At 42.6% G+C, this 23,129-nt stretch overlaps 2 protein-coding genes across 3 annotated transcripts; one reads left to right on the top strand and one right to left on the bottom strand.

Moving 5' to 3' along the window:
* Positions 1-2,549: 2,549 nt before the first annotated feature.
* On the bottom strand, positions 2,550-10,886 carry cfap45 (cilia and flagella associated protein 45). Its single transcript, XM_036537501.1, has 12 exons — positions 10,812-10,886; positions 10,068-10,175; positions 9,670-9,806; positions 9,195-9,339; positions 8,623-8,793; positions 8,292-8,470; positions 7,148-7,277; positions 6,800-6,946; positions 4,687-4,800; positions 4,374-4,567; positions 3,504-3,728; positions 2,550-2,784 (listed from the first exon to the last, which is right to left on the bottom strand). The coding sequence occupies exons 1-12, from the start codon at positions 10,812-10,814 to the stop codon at positions 2,700-2,702; spliced, it is 1,638 nt and encodes a 545-aa protein (XP_036393394.1). The 5' UTR covers positions 10,815-10,886; the 3' UTR covers positions 2,550-2,699.
* A 1,920-nt stretch (positions 10,887-12,806) lies between these two features.
* slc37a4a (solute carrier family 37 member 4a) lies at positions 12,807-22,478 on the top strand. Of its 2 annotated transcripts, XM_036536693.1 has the most exons (10): positions 12,807-12,883; positions 13,840-14,609; positions 15,299-15,531; positions 18,427-18,670; positions 19,652-19,810; positions 20,082-20,167; positions 20,450-20,563; positions 20,929-20,994; positions 21,678-21,816; positions 22,159-22,478. In XM_036536693.1, exons 2-10 carry the CDS (start codon positions 14,462-14,464, stop codon positions 22,323-22,325), a joined length of 1,356 nt encoding a protein of 451 aa, XP_036392586.1. In that variant the 5' UTR covers positions 12,807-12,883; positions 13,840-14,461; the 3' UTR covers positions 22,326-22,478. The 2 variants fall into 2 exon arrangements, with proteins under 2 accessions (XP_036392586.1, XP_036392587.1); XM_036536694.1 differs by lacking the exon at positions 20,929-20,994.
* The last annotated feature ends 651 nt before the right edge of the window (positions 22,479-23,129 follow it).

Genomic DNA, 23,129 nt, shown 5'->3' with positions numbered 1-23,129 from the left:
TTCACTTCTGTGGAGGAGAATAATTCATAAAACTCTTTGAGCTTTGAACTTTAAAGAAAAAAACAGGCATTTTCCATAATGAACACCTTCATGGACATTACATGTTTATTAGTTGCCTTGTGGACTTACATGACTTGTGGACATGACTTACATGATTCCGGTATTTTGCATGCGGTACAAGGCCTGTCAGCTTAACTTGTGTCGCATGCAAAATACTGGAATCCATCATCAGGGATTATTTGGAATTATTCCTGGAACAAAATGACAGCCTGGGCCAAGGGCTGGGATGGCCCCCATGCGGCAAGGTGTTGCGTAAGGTAAGACCATCAGGTGGGGCTGGGTTACTTTCAGAACACTTAAATGGTAGCCAACACAGTTTTCGCAGAGGGAGGTCATGCTTAACAAACCACCTGGACTTCTTTGAGGAAAATACAGCATGTTTGGACTTAAACCAAGCTTATGATATTATCTATTTGGACTTTCAAAAGGCATTTGACAAAGTTCCGCACGAGAGGCTCATATTGAAAATGAAATCTGCAGGAATTACAGGAGCTATCACTGAGTGGGTTCAAAGTTGGTTGTCTAATAGAAAGCAGACTGTAACTGTGGGAATTGTATCAGAGCAGGGTCCTGTACAAAGTGGAGTCCCGCAGGGATCGGTGTTGGGGCCTTTGCTATTTCTTATATACATAAATGATCTTGATGCAGAGGTTAGTAGTAAAATAGTAAAATTTGCAGATGATACAAAACTAGGGGGTCTAGCAAACAGTACAGAATCAACTAAGGTAATGCAGGAAGGCCTAAATAGCATCCAAAAGTGGGCAGATACCTGGCAGATGACATTCAATTTAGATAAATGTAAAGTCTTGCATGTGGGAAATAAGAACCTTAGACAAGACTACTTCATGGGTGGAAAAAACTAGAATGTGCTCAATTTGACGCTCATTGCACCGTTTGAAGTTGTTGAAGTCCGCCGTTTGAAAGTGTATCGTATTAGTTGCCCTATAGGCTGTAATTGTACAAATCTAATAGTACTGTGTCCTCAAACAGACCTTGCTCTCAGCTGAGAACTGTCTCATTGTGGAACTGTACACATCCTGTCCCCGTACTGTCGCTATACTTGCTGTATGCACTTTTGTAAGGCGCTTTGGATAAAAGCGTCTGCTAAATAAATAAATGTAAATGTAAATGTAAAAACACTTGGGAGTAATAGTTGACCCAAGCTTAACAGGATCTAGGCAGTGTGCTGTAGCAGTAAAAAAGGCCAACAGGATGCTGGGATATATAGCCAAAAATATTGCGTATGAATCTAAGGAGGTTATATTGAAATTATACAATGCCTCAGTCAGACCTCACTTGGAATACTGTGTGCAGCTCTGGGCACCTCACTATAAAAAAGATATCGAAGCTCTAGAAAAGGTTCAAAGAAGGGCAACTAAATTAGTTCCTGGCATGAAACATAAAAGCTACGAGGAAAGTTGCTTAACCTATTTAGACTAAGCGAGAGGAGGCTTAGGGGTGATTTAATTGAGGTTTTTAAATTTATAAAAGGACTCAATGAGGTTAACTATAATAGATTTTATAGATATAATAGAGTTCAGTCTGTAAAACAAGAGGACATAAATGGAAACTAGCTAAGAGTAAGTTCTGCTCTGATATAAGGAAATATTATTTTACACAAAGAGTTATCAATACATGGAATAGGTTGCCAGGTCATGAGGTTGAGGCAGAGACCCTTGCTGTGTTCAAGTCTAGACTTGATGCAGTTTTGGATACTCTTTAATTAAGAAATGGTGAGCTTAGCTGGGCCGAATGGCCTGTTCTCGTCATAATTTTTTCTTATGTTCTTATGACATATTTATAATGAGTTTTATTTTTTGGTTTGTTGCAATCTAAAATGTGCAACATAGCGCATTTCATTTTAGGGGAAAGAAAATCAACTTTACACAGCTTAGGTTTTTGGAATAGTAGAAATCGTAATTTGTAACTAAGCTGTTTTTAAAATTCACTGATTGAACTACCCCATCATGAAGTCTAATGAAACTGAGCTGCCTTCCTATCATGCAGGGACCTCACCATTTCCAAAAGTATTTGGAACATATACACTCATTTTTTCAGACCACTGGAACGTGTTAACAGAAATCCAATGGTCCCTCAAAAGAGAACAAGATAGCACATCCCACAAGATACAAGATCCATTCTCATGAAGGCTGGATAGCTGAAATACCTTAGTGTTTCGATTCAAATGTTTGCATCAAAATAAACAGAAGTATAATGTAATCTGTCATTTTCATTTTTATTTGTGGGATGTGTTACTTTGTTCTCTTTTGAGCTACCATTGGGCCAAATCAATTTTTGGGCACCGCACCCCTCATAAAATAATACATGTCAGTTGTTGAAGTCGATTCTTCCTCTACCCTTAATACCCAAGTTGACAGAGCTTCTTGAGCTGTCAATTTGCTAGCAGCCCAGGAAATTGAAAATAACAGGAAGGTAAGTTTAAATGACTGCAGTACATTTTATTCTAAAACAATCAGATGGCTGGAAAATATGTCAGTGCATTGGGGTCATCGGGGTCACGACTGTGTTCCTGCATTTGCTTCTCTCAGGTGAGTTCCAGGGTTAGATGAACTCAGCTGAACTTCCTTTGATCAAAAAGCAGTCAGCTGGCCAAATAAGTTGACACGTTTTCAGCATGTCTACTCCTGAGAGCTGGCCAGAGCTGGTAAAGTATGACACTTTCTCTCCACCTCGTTGCAGTATTTGTCAGGGAGTCCAGCCATCCTGCAGAGAGATCGACAGAGGCCTTTATCAAAACCCCAGACATTTACAGATCTCTTGCCCTCATTTCTATTGTGCATCAAACTTAAGAGAAATTTTTGTCATTCATGACAGTAAAAATGATCTGCCTCTGAAACATTTCTTGTTTACATATACATGTATTTGGCAAATTTGTGAGTGCATTGGGAGCTCAGTCCAAAAGGACACAAACACTGCCCTGAATTTAAATGTGTAGGGGTATAGGTACAGTATGTAAGCTTTTCTTAGCAGTATCTAATTGGTGAATCTGGTAAGGGGATGATTATCAGCTAATTAATTAACAGTTTAGTAATATAAATTAAAGAATTAGTATTTCACAATATCAGCTAATCATTATAAATAAAATTGGTTTTGACCCTTGTAACTATAAACCAAAGCCAGTTAAAAAGAATTTAGAATGTCTTTGAATATTATTAATTAAACTTAAAACTCTGATGAGGCCAGACTTTCTGCTGTAAATGTAAAAATATCAGTGGACAGAATATGTACCAAATGTGTGTGCATGTGTGTGTATGTGCCTGTCTACAAGGAAATCATTGCCACAGCTAATGATTGTTCAATAATCTAATAACTAGGGACCAATATATTTTGTACATATAAATATGTTGAGATTGTCTGTATTTGATTTGCTGAAGGCTAGCAAACAGCCAACAGGAGTCAAACTCCACCTCCCCAGGACTCACTTCAGCTCCATCAGCTTCTTGACCTTGATCTCATTGAGGCGCGCCCGGCGGATGCGCACCTCCTCACGGAGATGCTCGTGCTCCTGGACATCTGCCCTGCGCTGCTCGATGGCCTGTGCCTCACGCTCCCTCATCTGCTGCCGCAAGCCGTCAGCGTGCTGGAACAAGCGCTGCCTCTGCCTCTGTTCACGCTCCTTCTCCTGGGCAATGCCCTTCTGCTGGGCCCTGGAAGGGGGACCGAGCCAGGCCATCTCTCAGCCAAACACTCCCACATGTGGACCACATACTCAAGCTCCCTTTGCACTGACAGCTCTGTCTTGGCCATTCTTGAGGTTGCAAGCTGATTCGCTGGCTCCTTATGGACATTCTAGGGCTGTGGTCTAAAACAACATCTCTAGCTAATGCAATGGTGCAGACAGTACCAGAATCTCCTGTTACAGGAACCTCATACATAATGATGACTGAAGGACAGAAAGAACAGAGGAGCCAAATATTGGGTTGCAGTGCAGAATATCAGCGGAAGCTTGATCAATCATGATTGATCGTGAATAACCCATCATGCGCCAGTCCTGCCTCAGTCAGCCAGCCTGATATGTCTAATAACAACCTTGCGGCAAACCGAGAATTGAGAACACATGGACCACAGTGGGAGCATTGGTCACTGTCCACTGGTCCCTTAAGTAATTAAACACGCCTGATTGGGTGGGTGACACATATTTTGCATTTGATTGATTAGGTCTGCACATACATTATCCTAATTTAGAGCACATCACAAAACACAGAGTCTGCTACAAAATCACAGATCTCTATCTTGCTGCTATATGAACCTTGTTAACAGAAAGTGGGGGTGTGATGGGGGTGGCAGTTTACCTCAGCACCCTCTCAAACTCGGCCCTCTCACGTCCAGCTTCAATGGAGAGGAGGTGCTCTTTATGAGCAACCTGCTCCAGCCGAGCAGCCTTCAGCCTGTCCTCCTCCTCCACCTTCTTCCTGGCCTGCTCCCTCTCCTTCCGCCTCCACTCCCTTTCCGCCGCCTCCTGGTTCCTGCGGGCCAACAGCTCATCCTGACAGATGTGCCAGGGGAAACGGAGTTGGTAGTCAAAACCTCCCATCAGCAAAAACCTGCAAGCTCTGGAACAAAGTGCTGTGTGGGTGTTGCTGGGTTAATCTGGCTGGGATTCACCTGCTCTGCCTTGTAGTCTATGTCTCTCTCCTGAAGGGACCTCAGTCGTGCCACCTCTAGGTCCTTCTCCTTCTTAATCCGCCTCTGCTCCTGCTCATACTCCGCCTCCTGTTCCTGTGAATGCAAGGATGTGTGTGAGCTCTCCGCCTCCCCACATTCTGTACGCCTGAACCCATAGCATGGTTAGCAATTGCACTGCTGACAGCTCAAAACCCGTTGAGGAAGAGGCAGATGGCAACAGAGACTTTTTAGTCTCTCTAGAGCCCCTTTCACACATGCACCAGACGCCGGAACGTATCCAGCCCTTACCTGGAGGAGCTGTATGCGAGACCCAAATGTCCGAATCAGTCGGACCGGACATGTGACGGACTTCACTCTGCCAGCTCCCTAGTACAAAGTCCACCTCATGTCGGAGTGAGCCCATGTGTGAATAGAGCAGGCAACGTTCCGGAGAATCCACCGTGAGCGAGTGGGCGTGTTGATGACGTTTCTTTTATGCGCGAAACTGGAAGAATACAAACATCTGCCTCGTACTCTTTTCCGCATGCCTGTACATAGCTTTCCACTGTTTCGTTGACATTGCGGATACGTCCAAATACATGCTATTTTGAGTCCAATGATCATTAAAGAGATAGTTAGCTATAGCTATACTGCCAAAACTTGTCTCTTACGATGATTAATAACGTTGATTAGTAGTTTATTATCTGGTTAGTAGCTAGCTAAGCTGTAGCTAAGTAACAGTGATAGGTATAGTGATATAGGTGAACTAACATTACATAGCGAACAACAAAACTTACCTTTCCGTTATAATAAATGTATAATTAATAATAAATTATGTGTACTGGTAGCACCATTTGGATGGCTATGTGTGATTTTTTTTATAGGCTACCCAAAAGTACAATAGCTATGTTCGCCTTCTCCTCCTCTGTGCCACATTATGTACTTGTACCACCGAAAGGTAAGACATTGAAAAGAAAAAACCTGAAAATACTTCAACTCGCAAATACTTTAGGTGATCTCGTCAATACTTTTCACTCGTGAGAATGCAAGTGGCGTCTAAAAATACCATGAGGAAATTTGGACGTTTCTAAACTCGCAATGATTTCAAGCGACAATGTAACATACTACAAATGTAATTATTAATGGTCACATACTGGGTACTACACTGAAAAATAGCATGCAGTATACAGTATATACTTGTGTAGTATGCAGTGCACAGTATGCAGTAGGCGGTTTCGAATACAGCCACTGCGATTTCTGCAGCGTAGTTTTTGCGTCATGTCCTGCCTCCTGCACACTCTACCCATGCACCGCCCCTCACCTAAACCAAACCAGAGTATTTCCTGTAGGTGAGAACGCGTCTGTCACGGACAATCTCCTGTTGTGTGCTACAAGTGTAAAAGGTCAATTCCGGCCAAGTTGCCGACTTGATTCTCCGCACTTTGTCCGGAGTTCATATGTGAAAATGGCTTAGGTGAGCACACTGCAATAAATCACTAGTGCTGGTCCCTCCACTCCCTTCCAGAGTCCAGGCTGTGTGCTTGTCTTTTACGAGCTACGTTCGTACACTTTATGCTAGCTGTCTTTCCCACACATCAACTGATTCCAAACTGCTGGGGAAAAGATGTACAAACATTTCAGTATGTGCATTTTCACCTTCTAATTCTGAAAATAGCTACATAGGTAGAGGTTTTGTTTTTGCCTGCATGTTTTCCACTGTCTAGCAATACAGAGCAACCCTTAGTTTGAGATGACAGTATCCCATTGGCAGATAACATATTTATTGTAAGTCCTTTGTATTTTCCCTGTTATCATAACATCCAACATATACTAGTATAGACCTGTACTAATCATTTCTACAAGCCTATGAACCTGTAATTATATAGCACCTACATCAAAACTGTAACAATTCCATGATACTGTGGTCTAGTATGGCCTTTCATTTCAACTGAAGTAAATCTTACTGTAAAACACTGTTATAGCACTACCACCACAAACCGGCAAAGCTCTGTCTGGTCTGAAGATTACTGGTAATATGCTAAGAAATATATTTTCATTTTTTGTGTCTCATTCACATCCTACATCCTCTCCACACCGGCCCATAGACACTCACCATCTTCTGGAGGGCGTACTCCCTGATGCGGAGGTCAGCCAGCCACTCCTCCTCCTTCTTGCGCTCCTTGCCTCGCTGGATCTCCTTGTTCATCTTCAGAACCTCCAGGTGCAGCTGCCTCTGCTCCTCCTTCTTCTTGGCCAGAGCCTGGGGTCACATGATCATAGAACCACATTAAACAGCTGGATAGCACTTTTTCTTTACTGGTGCTCTATCTCGGCCTCGATGTAGGATGCACGTTTATACACAATATACTTGCACAAACAAGCACAAAATAGAATACTTTTTCTAAAGAGCAAGGTTTTAAAATGTAAATGCGTGATGTCCATGAAGCTCCATGGTCACTACCTTGAACTCTTCTTCACGGATCTTCTCCAGGTTTTCCAGCAGCTTCTGCTTCTCTTGCTCCTTTATCTCATCCTGCAGCCGTCTCTCCTCCAGACGTTCCTCAATTTGCTCCTGGATATGCATTTTCCCTCTGGAGTACAGCAAACGAATTCACCACACCCACACAAGCAGATACATGGACGCATACATGCAGCCACGCATGCACAGTCAATCACACACACGGCCACACACACAACAAACAGACAGGGAGCAGTGAGATGTGAGCAGGGCTGAGGAAGAGTGTTGTATTGTCACAATGTCAGTAAGTGTAAGTGTATTTTACTGGCCACAAACAAACTCTCACACCATCTCACAATATTTTTACCTCTCTCCCTATAATACACAAACCTGTCTCAAAGGTCCCATTGCCCCTGTGATTCAATGAACACCATACTGTGACCAGACACCTTTTGTTCCTTCAACCAGGATGGAACTACCTACTGCTAGATTTTAATGTGAACATTTCAAGGTGATTGGTCAGAAAGGTTCAGTTTTGGATTTAAATAAGTTAAAGTTTAAATGATAGGATATCCTGAAATAATCACCTTGAGATGACTAGTGGACAGATCAGAATGATAGAAAGTTGGACAGGCAGAAACAGGGTAGGCGCCTGGCCTGAGAGCTGTCCGAGGGACCACCATCACTTCTCACACATTCACTTCTCTGTCCCATGTGGCACTTGAATCATGCATTCTTGCATACAGTGAGGATCTAGCTGTTTATGTGTCTCTGTTGTATGCGTATGCAATAGTTATTCATTTGACCTCTGTGTGAATGGCATTCTTTTCTGGGGTAACACTTCAGAATCTAAGCTGACAATTACACCAAGTTAAAGAGACTGTTTTGTTGGTGTTACTAGTATCGGTTGTTAATTTTCTTACAGTAGGACTTTCTCCTGACATGAGCTTCTGCAGCAGTGTGTAGTATAGTGCTTTTTACTGGAGCACAGCATGTCTTTTGAACGTGAAAGAGTTGCAGTGTAGTATGTGTTGCGAATGTGGCAGAGCTGCTCTCTCACTGGGATCCACTTTAATAATGTATAGTACAGTGCTTTTATCACTGGAGCATAGTGTGCGTTTTCAGTGTGGTGGAGCTGTTTACTCACTGGATCCTCTTCTGTTTACGCAGCTGCTCGATCTGCTCCTGTGCCTCCAAGGCCTTGCGGCGGTCCACCTCCATCATGGCATCCAGGCGCCGCTCCTCCTCATGCAGCTCCGCCAGGATCTGTCGCTTCTCCAGGATCTGAGCATCCTGGACCGCGTGGCACTGCGCGCCAAGGATCACCTAGGGTGTAACAAGACAAGGTGTCAGTTCATCCAAGAGGTGAAAATTTGCTTAAGGGTCACCTTTAACACCGTCACATCAGGACATGAACCTACAACCTGTGAAAGAGCAAGATAACACACACATACACATACACATACACACACACACACCTCATTGAGCTTCTTGATCTCGTCCTCCTGTTCCATTCTCATGCTGTTGGCTTTCTCCAGCAGGTACTGGGCTTTGTCCCGGGCTTCTGCCTCCAGGTCATTCAGGCCCTGGTTCTTTTTGCGTAATATGTCTGCCTGCCGGATCTTCGACTTCCGTTCCTCCACAGCGTCCTGTCAGGGTCGTGACAGGCGGGGTAGGGGGTGGGGTGGGTAATAGCATTTGCAGGTAGCATTACCACAGTGCACACAATACACAGGCCAAGTCCATTGGCAGCTACAGCACAGTGATGTGAGTGATGACACTGAAACACTAAAACTTATCTGTTTTTTAAAGCTCTGTTCATACAGCCTTGCTTGAGCAGTGGACTGAAGCAAAACAGAACCCTTATTACTAACCCATATCAAGCTTTCTTCTGAGCTAAATGCAAGCAGGAAGCATGGAGACACTGGCCAGTAGCTGTTGTTCATGAGTACCTACAGCATTGCTACAGTGCACTACTATGGGTGTTTCACACTGTTTCAGCACAGGGAAGGAGGGTGAAATCACAGTCAGAATGCTGCGCCGTCCTCACCATTACCGCCTTTCTCTCCTTGTGATGTGCATCCAGCTCGGCCTCCCTCTCCTCAACAGTGCGGAGGCGGGCCCGCTCCGTGATCCGATCCGAATCAGATTTGGGGAGGATGAGGCTCAGCCCAGATGGATCATGACTTGGAATTCTGGAGACATGTAATGGGCGTGAAATGGGTCTGTCTGCAATTGAGTTTTGAACCGATGTTCTCGACGCACAGCTAAACCCTAACAGCCAGCGTTGTGACCAGCTGAGCTAAAGGCAAATTGCCCCTAGCCTATGGGCAACAGCGCTAGCTAATCAAGTCTCAAGGAGTGATGTTACCGCTGAAACTGCTCTTCTACCTGATACCTTTCTAGCTTTACGCAGGACTCATTCAAGCTACTGATTTCTTTCTTCAGCTCTGGGGATTTCACAATGCATACCAGCATTTACATAGAGACATGCAGAGAGAGTGCCTAGATAATCAGATACTTGCTTGAGGTCACGGATAAGGTCTTTGGTAATGATGCGAACGGTCTCTCCTTTCGGTTTTTTATGAGCAGGCAATGACTTGGACAGGTCCTTGGGCCCTGAACAGCCCCATTTGTTAGAATCCTGGGTGTCACAGGCATGCTGTTTGGGGACAAAAATGTGAGATCAGGCAAATCAGAGGTCTGATATAAAGACTGGTCTCCATTTGCAGATGCCATGATTTATCAAATGTAAAGATGGGATTGCTCTAGGCTGTTCTAGATCAAATGTTTTCCTTTCCTCTTTTCATAAATACTACATATTAGCAGTATGCGTGCATTTCAAATAACGATTTAAACACCCATTATATACCACAAGTGTTTCAGAGACAATTTACACCAACAGCAATAAAGAAGACAACACCTTTTTAGGCGTTCCGAAGAGCAGCTCGTCCACTTGAGACGTAAGAGCACGTGTGCGATAGCGGGATACCCCGGAACCTCGTCCACTGGAGGTCATCACGCTCTGCGGCTGCAACGATAATATGATAAACAGCTTAATCGCTGTAACTGCAGATTTACATGTAACCTACATGTTTACCCGCACCACAACCAATTATTCTAAAGGTATTCTACATGTGTTAAGGTGAGCAGCAGTCATGTTAGTCCTTAGCTCTGTGCCACAAGTCTTCAGAAGCACACAACCCAGCAGCACCATGTTTCATACCAGCTTCATTTTGCAAAAAAAAAAAAAAAAACTTTCTAGATTTCATTTCATTGAAACTGTAAATCGGAAGTTTTTGTCACGGTGTCTTTCTGCAACAGAGATTTCCAGACTAATATTTCTTTTATTCATTTTTAGGGCAATGGCAAGCTTTCAAGTTAACAAGTTAGTGAGTTGTTACGGCTACGTTAGTCTTACTGGCTAAGTTACATCAAAATATGAAATTCAACAGTTGTAATACTAGCTAATTGCCACAGTTGGTGACGTTTTGGCTTCTAACCAGCTAACGTTAGCTGGCTGGATACATTAAACCTTAACGTTGCCACATTTGTCTAGAACAGATTAGCTATCAAATCAAAAAGTGTTTAGCTGACGTTACCTGGCTGAGTGCCAGCATAGCTAAATTCATCATAGTTGGCACATAGCAACGCATTCGAAACTTACCATATTCTTCAAATGTATCGGCTCACAGAAACAGACGCAATTACCTACAATTCGAAATTATGAAACTATTTTTTTTAGAAATCAATTATCTGTCTTGATGTTACTGTCAACTCGTCAAGATATGGTAGCTAGTCAGCTACACAGCTCTGAACGTTGAGCGAAGACAGCTAGCTATATCCCATTTAGCTAGCTAGTGAGCTTTCTGTTGCTACGTCTCCATGGTTACAGTAAACTAGTTCGTGAAGTATGGGTATCCGTTGAGGCAAAAAGCCTCGTTGCGCTGGTCGGGTTGTTCGCGCGAAGAGCTGACGGCGGCATTGACGGCACGAGTTGCCAGCTCGCGGTTTTGGCACAGATCCCTTGTTGATGAAATTTCAACCCAGTAAGCTTTATAACGGCGCATTAAATACACAGTTTTGTGAAAGAACAAAATCGACATATAAAGTGTTTTTCATTGTAATATTTAGAAATGTGGCCAGAGAGAGCCTACCTCTTGGTCTATAAATTGCCTACAGGTCATTGTTGTAATTAAACAAAGGGAACAATGCTAAAAAATCAGAAGCTGAAGTTGCACAAACACTTGTGAAATGTTGCACATGAAATGTTAGCAAGATGTTAACAAAACACCATTTCTATCAAACTTTTAGCTCTGACCTCCCAAAGATAATGATTCTAAGCCAGCGTTTCTCAAACCTCTCCTGGAGTACCACCTGTCCTGCATGTTTTAGATCTCTCCCTGCTCCAACACAGCTGATTCAAATGATCAGTTTGTTATTAGGCAGCTTCAGGAGTTCATAACAAGTTGATCATTTGAATCAGCTGTGTTGGAGCAGGGTGAGATCTAAAACATGCAGGACAAGTGGTAGGCCTACTCCAGGAGAGGTTTGAGAAACGCTGTTCTAAGCCACAACATTTACAACTCCAGGAATGCTTTAACATGTGCCTTTGCTCAAGAAAGGCTTCATACAAGATCATAAAACATCCATTGTGCTCCATCATAAAAGGCCAGGAAAGTCAAAAACAAGTAAGTCATTTCTCCATGCCCAGACCAAAGATTGCTCAATTGGTTTATTTAACTTTGAGGGTGTAACGTAGCCTAGATGTTGGGCAGGGGAGGTGATCTTTTGAGGCTACTGCTCTAAAGGGAGGTGTAATGGGTAACTCATCAAACATTCATAGCCTGCCAACAGGTTTGAACATGGGAATTGAATTACCTATCTTCCTATTAATCCATCAAAGTTTCTGAAATGGAATCCAAAATGTGTCAGTAATTTTTGGTTTTGTAAATGTATTTGAACCTATGGTAGCTGTGATCTACAATTGCTGTCCCTCTGTAAGTTTTACATACTCATTGAGTTTGCATTGCTTTCACTAATGTGTAAATTGGTTTGTTGCTGCTGAATGACAGCACTATATCACTGTATACATATACTAGAGAAGCAGGCTAGTAATTGACAAAAATATCTGATTCTCTCAATGTGTCAGTCTGATACAACTACATATGTGAGAAATAAAACTACTATTATTCAAAATGAATATATTCATACTGTAAACAAATCAAAACACTGATTTAAGATGAGAGATTTTGGAGATGAGCGCTTTCAGAACCAGCTGTTTTCTCTTGAATGGATGGTTACCTGCTGATCAGTATGGCAAGTTAATTGCTTACCTTAATAAGCGATTACTGAAGTTAACTGCTAAACTTTATATACACAAAGTTTAATGAGATAGCAAAATATGTATTTGCCTAACAGTTTGCTGGTGAACTGTAGTAGGTACGTGGTTACGTTAGTAGTTCATCCTCGTGGGGTTCCTAGGACAAGCCTGTCAGGCACTTAATTTAGGTCCCCGTCCAATGAATGGTTCTGGCTCTGGTAGTGTGTTCCTATCTTTAATAAAATAATGCACGTTCTCTAATGCCATTCTACTCACCTCCAGTCCAGAAGGTGGCGGTAGAGAATGCATGGCATAATGACAGACAGCTCCTTTGGCCATTCACAAACCAATTTTAGGAGAGAGTTCCTGACCTGGAGCATTACTGTAACAGCAGGAGAAGTACAAACCAAAGAGAGGTAAGAATGTTGCGCTTTAAAATCTTAGTGGGTTTAATTTTTTTTCTTTGAGGGACAGAGAATGTAGCCATGTGCATGTTGCAGCTAGAGAAACCCACAGTGCCAATGACTGCCCTTCTTTGAAACGTTAGATTCGAACAGTTGACAGAGGCTTATTTTTCATTCAATACAGGTAGTTCCACGTAGACTTGATTTGGTTTATTTCTTTTATCAGGCAGTGATAGTCGCTACATTTGCATTGTTTCTGCTGCTGAGATAAGAGAATGACTTTGGTTTTGTTCAAGGGGAATATTAAGAAAAGCAGGCTAGTTTAATTTCTTAAAAAAGCGTTTCATTCTTGAACGGCAGGCATGCGTTTGCTGATGAGCAGTAGCTTTACGTTTCATTTTGGATGTCAGGTAGCGTGCTGACTCGTAGCTGGCTATTGTTCAGAGGCGTGCGATATGTTACTGAACACAGCGCTGTTATGCAAGAACTCGAAAGTACATAGAAGTCAGCATTTCAGCTAACCAGATGTCAGCACAGTTAGTTGAGGAAAAAATGAACGTCTTTAGGGTAGTAGTTTAATTTAGTTAAATTACTTTGTGAAGGAGGTCAACGTGTGTGCGTGAACAATAAAATGGGAATTTAACGGTACTAGTGTTACAGTCAGAATGCTACAACTGAAGGCTTATAATTCTGTTGTTCTAATGTTACAGTTATGTAATATGATTCTTTCGTAGTTACTTTAACGATGTTTGGGCGACCTGCTTAAAGTGAACAGTTAGATTTTATCACCAGTATATTGTCACTGGCAATGTCTTGCATTATATAAATCTTGCACCTCATTTTGGAGACTTTGTATCTGGGCAAAAATCACATACCCTTGTTTGTTCCCTTATTATGGTACAAGGTGGTGAACTTGTGTGGGGTGATGTGTGATGCCAGGCTCATAAAATGTTGTTTGTATCTTTCAGGTGTTCCTCTGTGCTGCTTTGCAGGGTTCCCCCAAGTGCAAGAAGCTGTCACCATTGGACTCCCCAATGAATCATTAACTGGCCACAACCTCTGCATAGTCCACAGAGCAAACAGCCGAGTGCAGGACAAAGGGACCTGTCTGGAACGAGAGAAAACCAGGGCAGGAAAGTGGAAAAAGGGGAAGACAAGAAGAGGGGGCCTGAGGGAAATGACAAAAAAGCCAGGGCACCTCCATTTTGCTTTGGGCATCGAGGGGCAAACTAACAAATAAAAGGAGCAAAACGCAGTGTGGATTAAACTTTAGCAGTACCATTCTAAATGTCTTTTGTCTTTCTGTGTTGCCTCTGATAAAATAACATGAATGGGGCCCAGAGTACACTTTGAGCAGCAAAGTTGACCATTAACCCCATCATTGATTGCAGCATTGTTCTCCGTGCACCCAGGTCTGCACCGTAAACCGGGTTGTGACACAAAGTTCACAGCCCTTCTCCACACAAGCACTAATCCCTTTGCCTGGAGAACAGGAGGAGAGAGTGGTGTTTTTTGCAGCTGCTCTTGTTTTATTTCCACTTATTTTAATTCCACTTGGGCACATTGTCTCACTGACTGGCTGCTGAAATCATGGGAGCCATGGGGTACGGGTACTACCGCGCCACTATCTTCATGGCCATGTTCATGGGCTACACACTGTATTACTTCAACAGGAAGACATTCTCTTTCGTGATGCCTTCTGTAATGCAGGAGATCATGCTGGATAAGGACGACCTGGGTGAGTGCAGCCTCCTCCTTCCCTTTGTCCACTCTTTCCCTCTGTCTTATGTCTTGTATTTATCTCACAGTCCATTTCCCTGTGGGTGCTCTGTGCATGCTTCCTGCCACAGTGGCACACGTTTGGGCCTCAGTCTTACTTTGCAGGAGATCCACAATGGAAAGTTCTATTTTAACTTTCAGTTATGAAGGATCTTCACTGCACAGTATTGTCAAAGGTACTTCAGTAGTTTGTCTTAGGGATTGAACTGGCTGTTCCATCTGTGTATGTTGACCTTGTCTTTACCCCTCTCCTCCAGAGTTTTCTGATTAATCTCACATCTAACTTTAATGATCCAGATTCTGGCTTACTAAGTCATTTAGATCCAATTTAAGATTTGATGATTGAATAGAAAGAGGCAAAACCTACCAGGAATCTGGACACTCCATTAACAGGCTTGGAGGGTGTTACTGTGTATTGCAATTACTCTGCATTAGCTAGTTCCCAAGAGGTTCAGGTTTTGTCTAATGATTTTTGTACTTTAATCATGTCCCATCCAAGTTAAGAAATCCCTATTTCTTGGAGCTGTTGAAATGAAGTGAGTAGTTAAGATGGTGCTTGTGGTAGAGGAGCAGAAATGATCAGTGACGTTTTGAATGCTTGATCTCCCTCTGTCTGTCTATATGTCTGTCCATCCTAATGCCCCTCAGGTCTGATCACCAGCAGCCAGTCGCTCGCCTATGCCATCAGCAAGTTCATCAGCGGTGTGCTGTCGGACCAGATCAGTGCTCGCTGGCTCTTCTCCATTGGCCTCTTCTCGGTGGGCACCATCAACGTGGTCTTCTCCTGGTCATCCACGGTCACCGTGTTTGCATGGCTGTGGTTCCTCAACGGGCTGGGCCAAGGGCTGGGATGGCCCCCATGCGGCAAGGTGTTGCGTAAGGTAAGACCATCAGGCAGGTGGGGCTGGGTTACTTTCAGAACACTTAAATGATAGCCAACACAGTTTTCGCAGAGGGAGGTCATGCTTAACAAACCTCCTGGACTTCTTTGAGGAAAATACAGAATGTTTGGACTTAAACCAAGCTTATGATATTATCTATTTGGACTTTCAAAAGGCATTTGACAAAGTTCTGCACGAGAGGCTCAGGAATTACAGGAGCTATCACTGAGTGGGTTCAAAGTTGGTTGTCTAATAGAAAGCAGACTGTAACTGTGGGAATTGTATCAGAGCAGGGTCCTGTACAAAGTGGAGTCCCGCAGGGATCGGTGTTGGGGCCTTTGCTATTTCTTATATACATAAATGATCTTGATGCAGAGGTTAGTAGTAAAATAGTAAAATTTGCAGATGATACAAAACTAGGGGGTCTAGCAAACAGTACAGAATCAACTAAGATAATGCAGGCCTTAGACAAGACTACTTCATGGGTGGAAAAAAACTAGAATGTGCTCAATTTGAAAAGGACTTGGGAGTAATGGTTGACCCAAGCTTAACAGGATCTAGGCAGTGTGCTGTAGCAGTAAAAAAGGCCAACAGGATGCTGGGATATATAGCCAAAAATATTGCGTATGAATCTGAGGTTATATTGAAATTATACAATGCCTCAGTCAGACCTCACTTGGAATACTGTGTGCAGCTCTGGGCACCTCACTATAAAAAAGATATCGAAGCTCTAGAAAAGGTTCAAAGAAGGGCAACTAAATTAGTTCCTGGCATGAAACATAAAAGCTACGAGGAAAGTTGCTTAACCTATTTAGACTAAGCGAGAGGAGGCTTAGGGGTGATTTAATTGAGGTTTTTAAATTTATAAAAGGACTCAATGAGGTTAACTATAATAGATTTTATAGATATAATAGAGTTCAGTCTGTAAAACAAGAGGACATAAATGGAAACTAGTTAAGAGTAAGTTCCGCACTGATATAAGGAAATATTATTTTACACAAAGAGTTATCAATACATGGAATAGGTTGCCAGGTCATGTAGTTGAGGCAGAGACCCTTGCTGTGCCGAGGTCCACCGAAACATGGATTTGCGGTTGCCATTAAGGATAAGGATGTTTTTATAGTCATTCCAGAACATGTTGTACATTAAAGGGAATGATATTTTTTAATGTTAAATTGCTGTTTATTCTAAGATAAAATTAGCTACAATTTTTCCAATCTAGTTTTCTAATCGTACCGGTTTTAGCATACATGCTAAATGGCTCATCGCACTTGTGTGACCATACGCACAAAAGGGTTAAAGGTTTCTTCAAAATATGTTGAAATTTTGTTTATTATTAGCAGAGGTGGACACCCTGGCTTCAGAAAGTATAAAAGTCCTGCCACGTATTTATTTTTTGAGGCCTTTTGAATTGAAAAGTTGCATGTTGCGTATTGCTTCTGCTGAGTTAATATAAAATATTAAAAATATAAAAATAAATTAAAATTATTTTTTTTTCCAAATTAATTCTTGTCATGGGTCATACCTTACCATCCATATGCTATAGTAGAGCTGCCACCAGCTTGATCCTACGTGTTTGTAAGGACAGAATCTGGACCAGCACTATGGAGCAAACTTGTGGCCCTAGTAGATGTATGGAAAATGTATGAAATATCACTCTGTGTGTGTGTGTATGTATGTATGGGGGGGGGGGGGGGGGTGCAACTGCACCGTGCTCTGCGCTCTGCATATTTTGTCGTTTGCCAATCACATGCCAGATAACAATCTCCACTTCAAAGCAGTAATGCAGTTAGTTTGTACAGTAAACATTTCCAAGCAGTTGCATGTTGGAAATCTGTTCACAGCCTGCTTCTGTGGCCTCTGTCTCTGTGCTGTAGTCCTCAGGTTGTATACTTGTCACTCAACATGCTGATGATATGACAAGCATAACTGGATAAAGAACACCACCCTCCCCCAAATCTCACCCCCTTGTCATCACTCTGCACTGACCTTTTGACCTAAGGACAATGGCTCCCTCTCTGCCTCCTTATGGCTTTGGGTGTCCATGTTGCTGTTATGGGGCTCATGGCATGAATGACTGGAATAATCGTGTGCTTGTGAGTTGTGTGGTGGTTGGCATGCAGTCTCTGCTGGTATGTGGAGAATGTCTAGAGGGGAAAAATGTAAGGCAGAAATAGGCCTTGATATTTGCCCTCTGTGCTGGGGCAAGAGGGAAGGCTTGTATTACAGTGGACAGTAATTTTAGAGGGATCCAGCTGTTTTCCTGCTGAGGAGGGACTGTTGAAAATAGTGAGTCTTAACAGTGAGACTTCACCTGCCTATGCTTCTATATTCATCAATACCAATTATGTCAACTCACAAGCTCACAAAACTCTTGAACTAACAACAAATGTTTCATGAGTTAGGAAAAAAGTAATGCTAGCTTGAATTCAGTACTCAAAAATAAGGACAAACCACACTGTTTAGAATGAGACCCAGACTTTGATTTGACTCTTTTTAATTGATGTTGATAGAAGTGAGTCCCCCAGTCTGCTCCTTGGTGTATAAAATGTTCACCTGTTCACAAACTCTGCCTCTGAGCAGAGCAGAATAGAACAACCCTCAATTTACAACATGAGCTGCAGTCACTTTAAAATGTCACAGCGTGGATTGGCAGTAATCACTGTGATTTTTGTTCTGACTCAAGTGTCCTGTTGCTTTTTTTGTGCAATTTGACTGTTGCTTTCAGAGGTGATAAATTAGTTTTTTTTAAATAAGTTTTTTTGCTGAATGCCTCCTCTGGCTGTTACACAGGATCAGCAACCAATATGAGTTGTGAAGTCACACCATTCTGGTCCACTGATACAACTGCATTGCATTTAAGTCACTGGTGACTCTCCTCCTGTCCCCTTCCAGTGGTTTGAGCCATCTCAGTTTGGGACATGGTGGGCAGTGCTGTCCTGCAGCATGAACCTGGCCGGGGGGCTGGGCCCCATCATTGCCACAGTGATGGCTCAGAGCTACAGCTGGAGGGCCACGCTCTCCGTGTCCGGCTTCACCTGCCTGGCTGTCGCATGCCTCTGCCTTCTGCTCATCAAAAACGAGCCCAGAGATGTGGGCCTGCCCAACATTGAACCTGGGACCAAGAAGGGCAAAGCAGGTGAGAGCACGTCCCTTTAGCTTTTTTATTTGGCTAACTGATGCCCTTACATGGGGTGACTCGCATATTGCAGAATATTGTATTATTGGCAGAGAAGGGCATCTGTTGAATATGTGAATAATATTGTAACCTGAAGTAACATGTCATGTTGATGCAAGGACCGTTAACACTGAGGCAGTGATTGGCTCACAGTCCTACCTCTACAGAGAGCCTTAAAGCCTACGGCACTTTGTGCCTCTTTATTTTTTATCTCACTTGACCCAGAATAGCCAGCTGGGGAGGCATGTAATGTTGAACTTTGACACACCGTACGGCATGAGGAGTTGCTGGTGCATTTGTGTGTGTGTGTGCATGTACATGTGCACGTGTCTCCCAGGTCAGTGACGTTCTTTAGGAGTGGACTTTACTCCTGTTTTGACCCTCATGTGCACTAGTGTGAATGAGGATCATGCAGATGACATGATCATAGACCATTAAATAAGGAGACCACCAGCTCTTATTTCAGCCATCCTCCTGTAAGTTTCCAAGAGTTTCCAATACTGCCTGTGCTATCTGTGGATGTTGCTTGTAACCACACATCTTCATGAATATTCATAATGAGGCAGCAAATAAGAACACTAATGAGAAGGAGGTTCTGGTGCTGTCTGAGTTCTCATGCTGTCCCTATGGATGCTGCGTTTTAGACCATGCCCCCTCAGGAATGTCCATAACAAGCCAGTCAGAACAGAACAGAACAGAACAGACAGAACAGTCTGAATCAGAACACTTATAGCTTCAACACTGGCAGAGAGGATTTCCAATGTTCATGCAACCATCTGGTGGAGCTATAGAAAATGTGTGCTGTTAACTTTAACAATGGGAGAGTCAGAATATTTCAATGATAAGAATATCTAGTTAGTAAATAGCCCACATATCTTCACAGATACTCTGACAGGTCCTCCCTCTTCTCTCCTCTGCACCCCCCACCCCCCCCCCATTTAGGTACATCTGGTGATGAGAGTACTTTGAAAGAGTTCCTCTTGTCCCCTTACCTGTGGGTGCTGTCTGTGGGCTACCTGGTGGTGTTTGGTGTGAAGACTGCCTCTACTGACTGGGGTCAGCTCTTCCTCATCCAGGAGAAGGGCCAGTCTGCACTCATGGGTAATGTAATTTAGTTCACTTATGAATCTCCCTGATTATACTAAAACCTTGGTAACCCTAATGAGAAGGGAGAAATGACTGTCAATGTGTATTGGCCTAAGCACACTATTGGTAGCCCTTCCAGAGTTGTCTGATAAATGCTTGGCGTTCCCCCAAAAAATTTTCCCTGAGCTAGATTTTCTCCCATGACTTAGCAGGGTTTCTCCTAATGGAGGGTCAGTAGCTAGGTAGCTGGGTGACTGATTTCAGACTGTGGATGCTCTTCCTACAGGCAGCTCCTACATGAGTGCCCTTGAAATTGGGGGATTGGTTGGCAGCGTCTCCGCAGGGTACCTCTCGGACAGGGCCGTGGCTCAGGTGATTGGTCAGGGTAGGGTGGGATGTTTTTTTGTGCTTGGAAGTTTATGAATGGAGTGCCCATTTTTGTGTTTAAAATGTCTACATGAAAAGACAACTGCATGTCCAGTCATAGCCTAAATTCTGAGATTCTTTCTCAGAATAAAGAGACAGATCATATCATAATCCTTTGAATCTAAGGATAAAAAATACCTGTGAATCGTCTCCTGGTTGAGTTGTCAGTGAGTCTTCCATCAGTGCATAGATTGTGATGTCTGCATTGTTTTGTATGTCACTTAACAGCAAGGCCTTCGTAGCCATGGTAACCCCCGTCACAGTCTCCTGCTCTCCATGATGGCTGGGATGTTTGTGTCCATGTATCTCTTCCGTGTCACAGTCACCCCAGAAAGCCCCAAGGTATAGTCAACACTCAGTTTCTCCCCTTAACCAGGGTGGTTAGCAGCATATGGATTTTCACATTAATATTAGTAATATGATGTTTTCACTTTTTACTCAATTTACAGTCTTCAAGTCTTACAAATATATGTTCCATTTGTGTGTGTGAGTGTGTGAGAGAGAGCATGTGCCTTCATCCCACTCAAACTACAATTATGTTAAGTGTTCTTGAAAATGTGAGCTGAAAAAACATTTGCTTCAGCTCTGAATGCTTTTCTTCTCACACCATTCTAAAGCAGGGCCTTTATTTTCCTTCCACTTTGATTGACACTCTGATCTAAGTTGTGATTGGCTGACTGTGTCTCCACATCTCTTGGTTTCTCCAGGATGCTCCAGTCCGGGTGGTGGCTCTTCATCCTCTGTCTATACTCACTGGTTTAACAGAACAAGAGGTTTCTGTTCTTCCTTCAGTTTCTCCTCCTCCTCCTCTCTGTCACCCCTCATCTCCCCTTCCAGTCTCCCTCCCAGGGAATGTCTGTCTGTACTGCCTTCACTATTTCCATCTGACCTCTCACCTTTGACCGTGTCAGGACCTAAGTAAACTGGCAACGGTTACCATAAAATAGGTGGTCATGCTTGGCAAGATGTTTTGTTGATGCTAAAATGTTGTTTTTTTTTTTGATTGTGGCTGTGTAGTACTTTGTTTGTAGACATTGTTAGGTCTGATCATTCGGGGCTATAGCCCCAAACATTTTAAGCCTAGCCCCAAATATTTTTGCCCTGGAAATGGTGGTGTTTATAGCAAAACAACAGACAGACTGTGTAACAGAGCAGAACTTGACTTGCAGCGTCCGAAGGTGTGATATTTATTTATTATAAAGGTAGATATAACCTCCCTAACCTACCGATGCCGATCTCCCTTCAGAAAAAAAGACAAGCCCCAGGCAAACTTGACTTAGCCCCAGATTTTTTCAATAGCTAGAAACATCCCTGGTAGTTAGCATTGCATTTCTTAACACCCATGTTGATATTTTTTTAAATGATTTTGTGGTATGAGACCACTGTGCAGCATGTGTGGTTCTCTGTGCCTGTTTGTTTTCCCATTAACACTTCCTTTCATTCTTTGTCCATCCAGGTTTGGATTCTTACTTTAGGGGCAGTATTTGGCTTCTCCTCCTATGGACCAATTGCTTTGTTTGGGGTGATAGCCAATGAAAGCGCCCCTTCAAACTACTGTGGAACGTCACATGCCATTGTAGCTCTGATGGCCAACGGCAAGTCAAAAACTTTTTGTAATATATTTCTATATGGTTAAATGACCACACAGGAAGAATATAAATATAAATGGGTTCTAATCTGTCATATATTCAGTTGAATGATGTACTTACATGTGAAATGTATCTCACATGAATAGATAACTGAGGAATCACTACACGTTACAGAATTTTTGCTGTATATGTTGTGTAGCAGTCTGTATACCCTAAATTCTAGGCCACATTGACCTAGCAGCATAAATACAGCTACAGTTGTTAACACAGGCTCAAAGGGTCCTGTATGTGTCATCTGCCCAGCTGTTTGTGAGGTGCTGCACTGATGTGTCTCTGTATTGGTTGCAGTTGGTGGTTTCCTCTCGGGACTCCCATTCAGCACCATTGCTAAGCAGTACAGCTGGGACACAGCCTTCTGGGTTGCAGAGATGACCTGTGCCCTGACCACTGTGTGCTTCTTCCTTCTGCGCAACATCCGCACCAAGATGGGCCACGTGCCCAAGAAGGACGACTGAGGGCCTTGTCAAATGATTCTTAACAGCCAATGTCTGAGGAGTGTTTTATCCTGAGTATCACAATATCGCAACAGAGGCTAGGTTTTCCGAAATGAGATTTTATATGATTGGAATAGTATAAGTATATTCTTTTGAGACCATTTTTTTCTTAATACTCCCAGTTTTTACTTAGAAATTTTTTTCTTGCTTCAAGATTATTTCGTAAAGATGTTTCTTGTGAGAACAGGAAATCATGTTTTAGAAAAGTTGGAGTAGTTGAGAGGTATTTTCTTATAATAGTAAGAAAACCCTTAAAATATATTTTACATATTTTTTAGAAGTATGTAATCCTGTAATTGCAATTTTTCCTTTAAGATTTCTTTGCAATGTTTCACAAACCCAGTTGTATAATGTCAGGTAACTGGTAGGATTATTTATTGAAGAAAGTAATTATTTTTAGAAGAATGACAGTAATTATGCTGCATTATACAATTTAGGGATTTTGGTATCTCACTTCTCTATGTAATACTGCATAACCCTGAATGGTTTAATGTCAGTCATAAAACTCTTGGCACCTTTTGCGCCACTGTATATAAATGCACATTTTAGTGTTTCAAACTCAGTTAAGAAATTACCTAAATAATGAGTAGCTTGCAAAGTTCAGAGCTGTTTGAATCATTGAACCTGCTTATCTTTATAATTTTGCTTTAGAGAAGTAGTAGTCTGTCTGTTTAAATACCACAGTATAGGTAGCATTTTAATTCATGCCTTTTGAAGCTGACCTGAGGTCAAACCCCAAAGTCTGATTTGACCTCTAGTCAGTAT

The sequence above is a fragment of the Megalops cyprinoides genome, chromosome 9, assembly GCF_013368585.1.
Source record: "Megalops cyprinoides isolate fMegCyp1 chromosome 9, fMegCyp1.pri, whole genome shotgun sequence".
Lineage (NCBI taxonomy): Eukaryota > Metazoa > Chordata > Actinopteri > Elopiformes > Megalopidae > Megalops > Megalops cyprinoides.
This window is presented reverse-complemented; position numbering and strand designations above follow the sequence as displayed.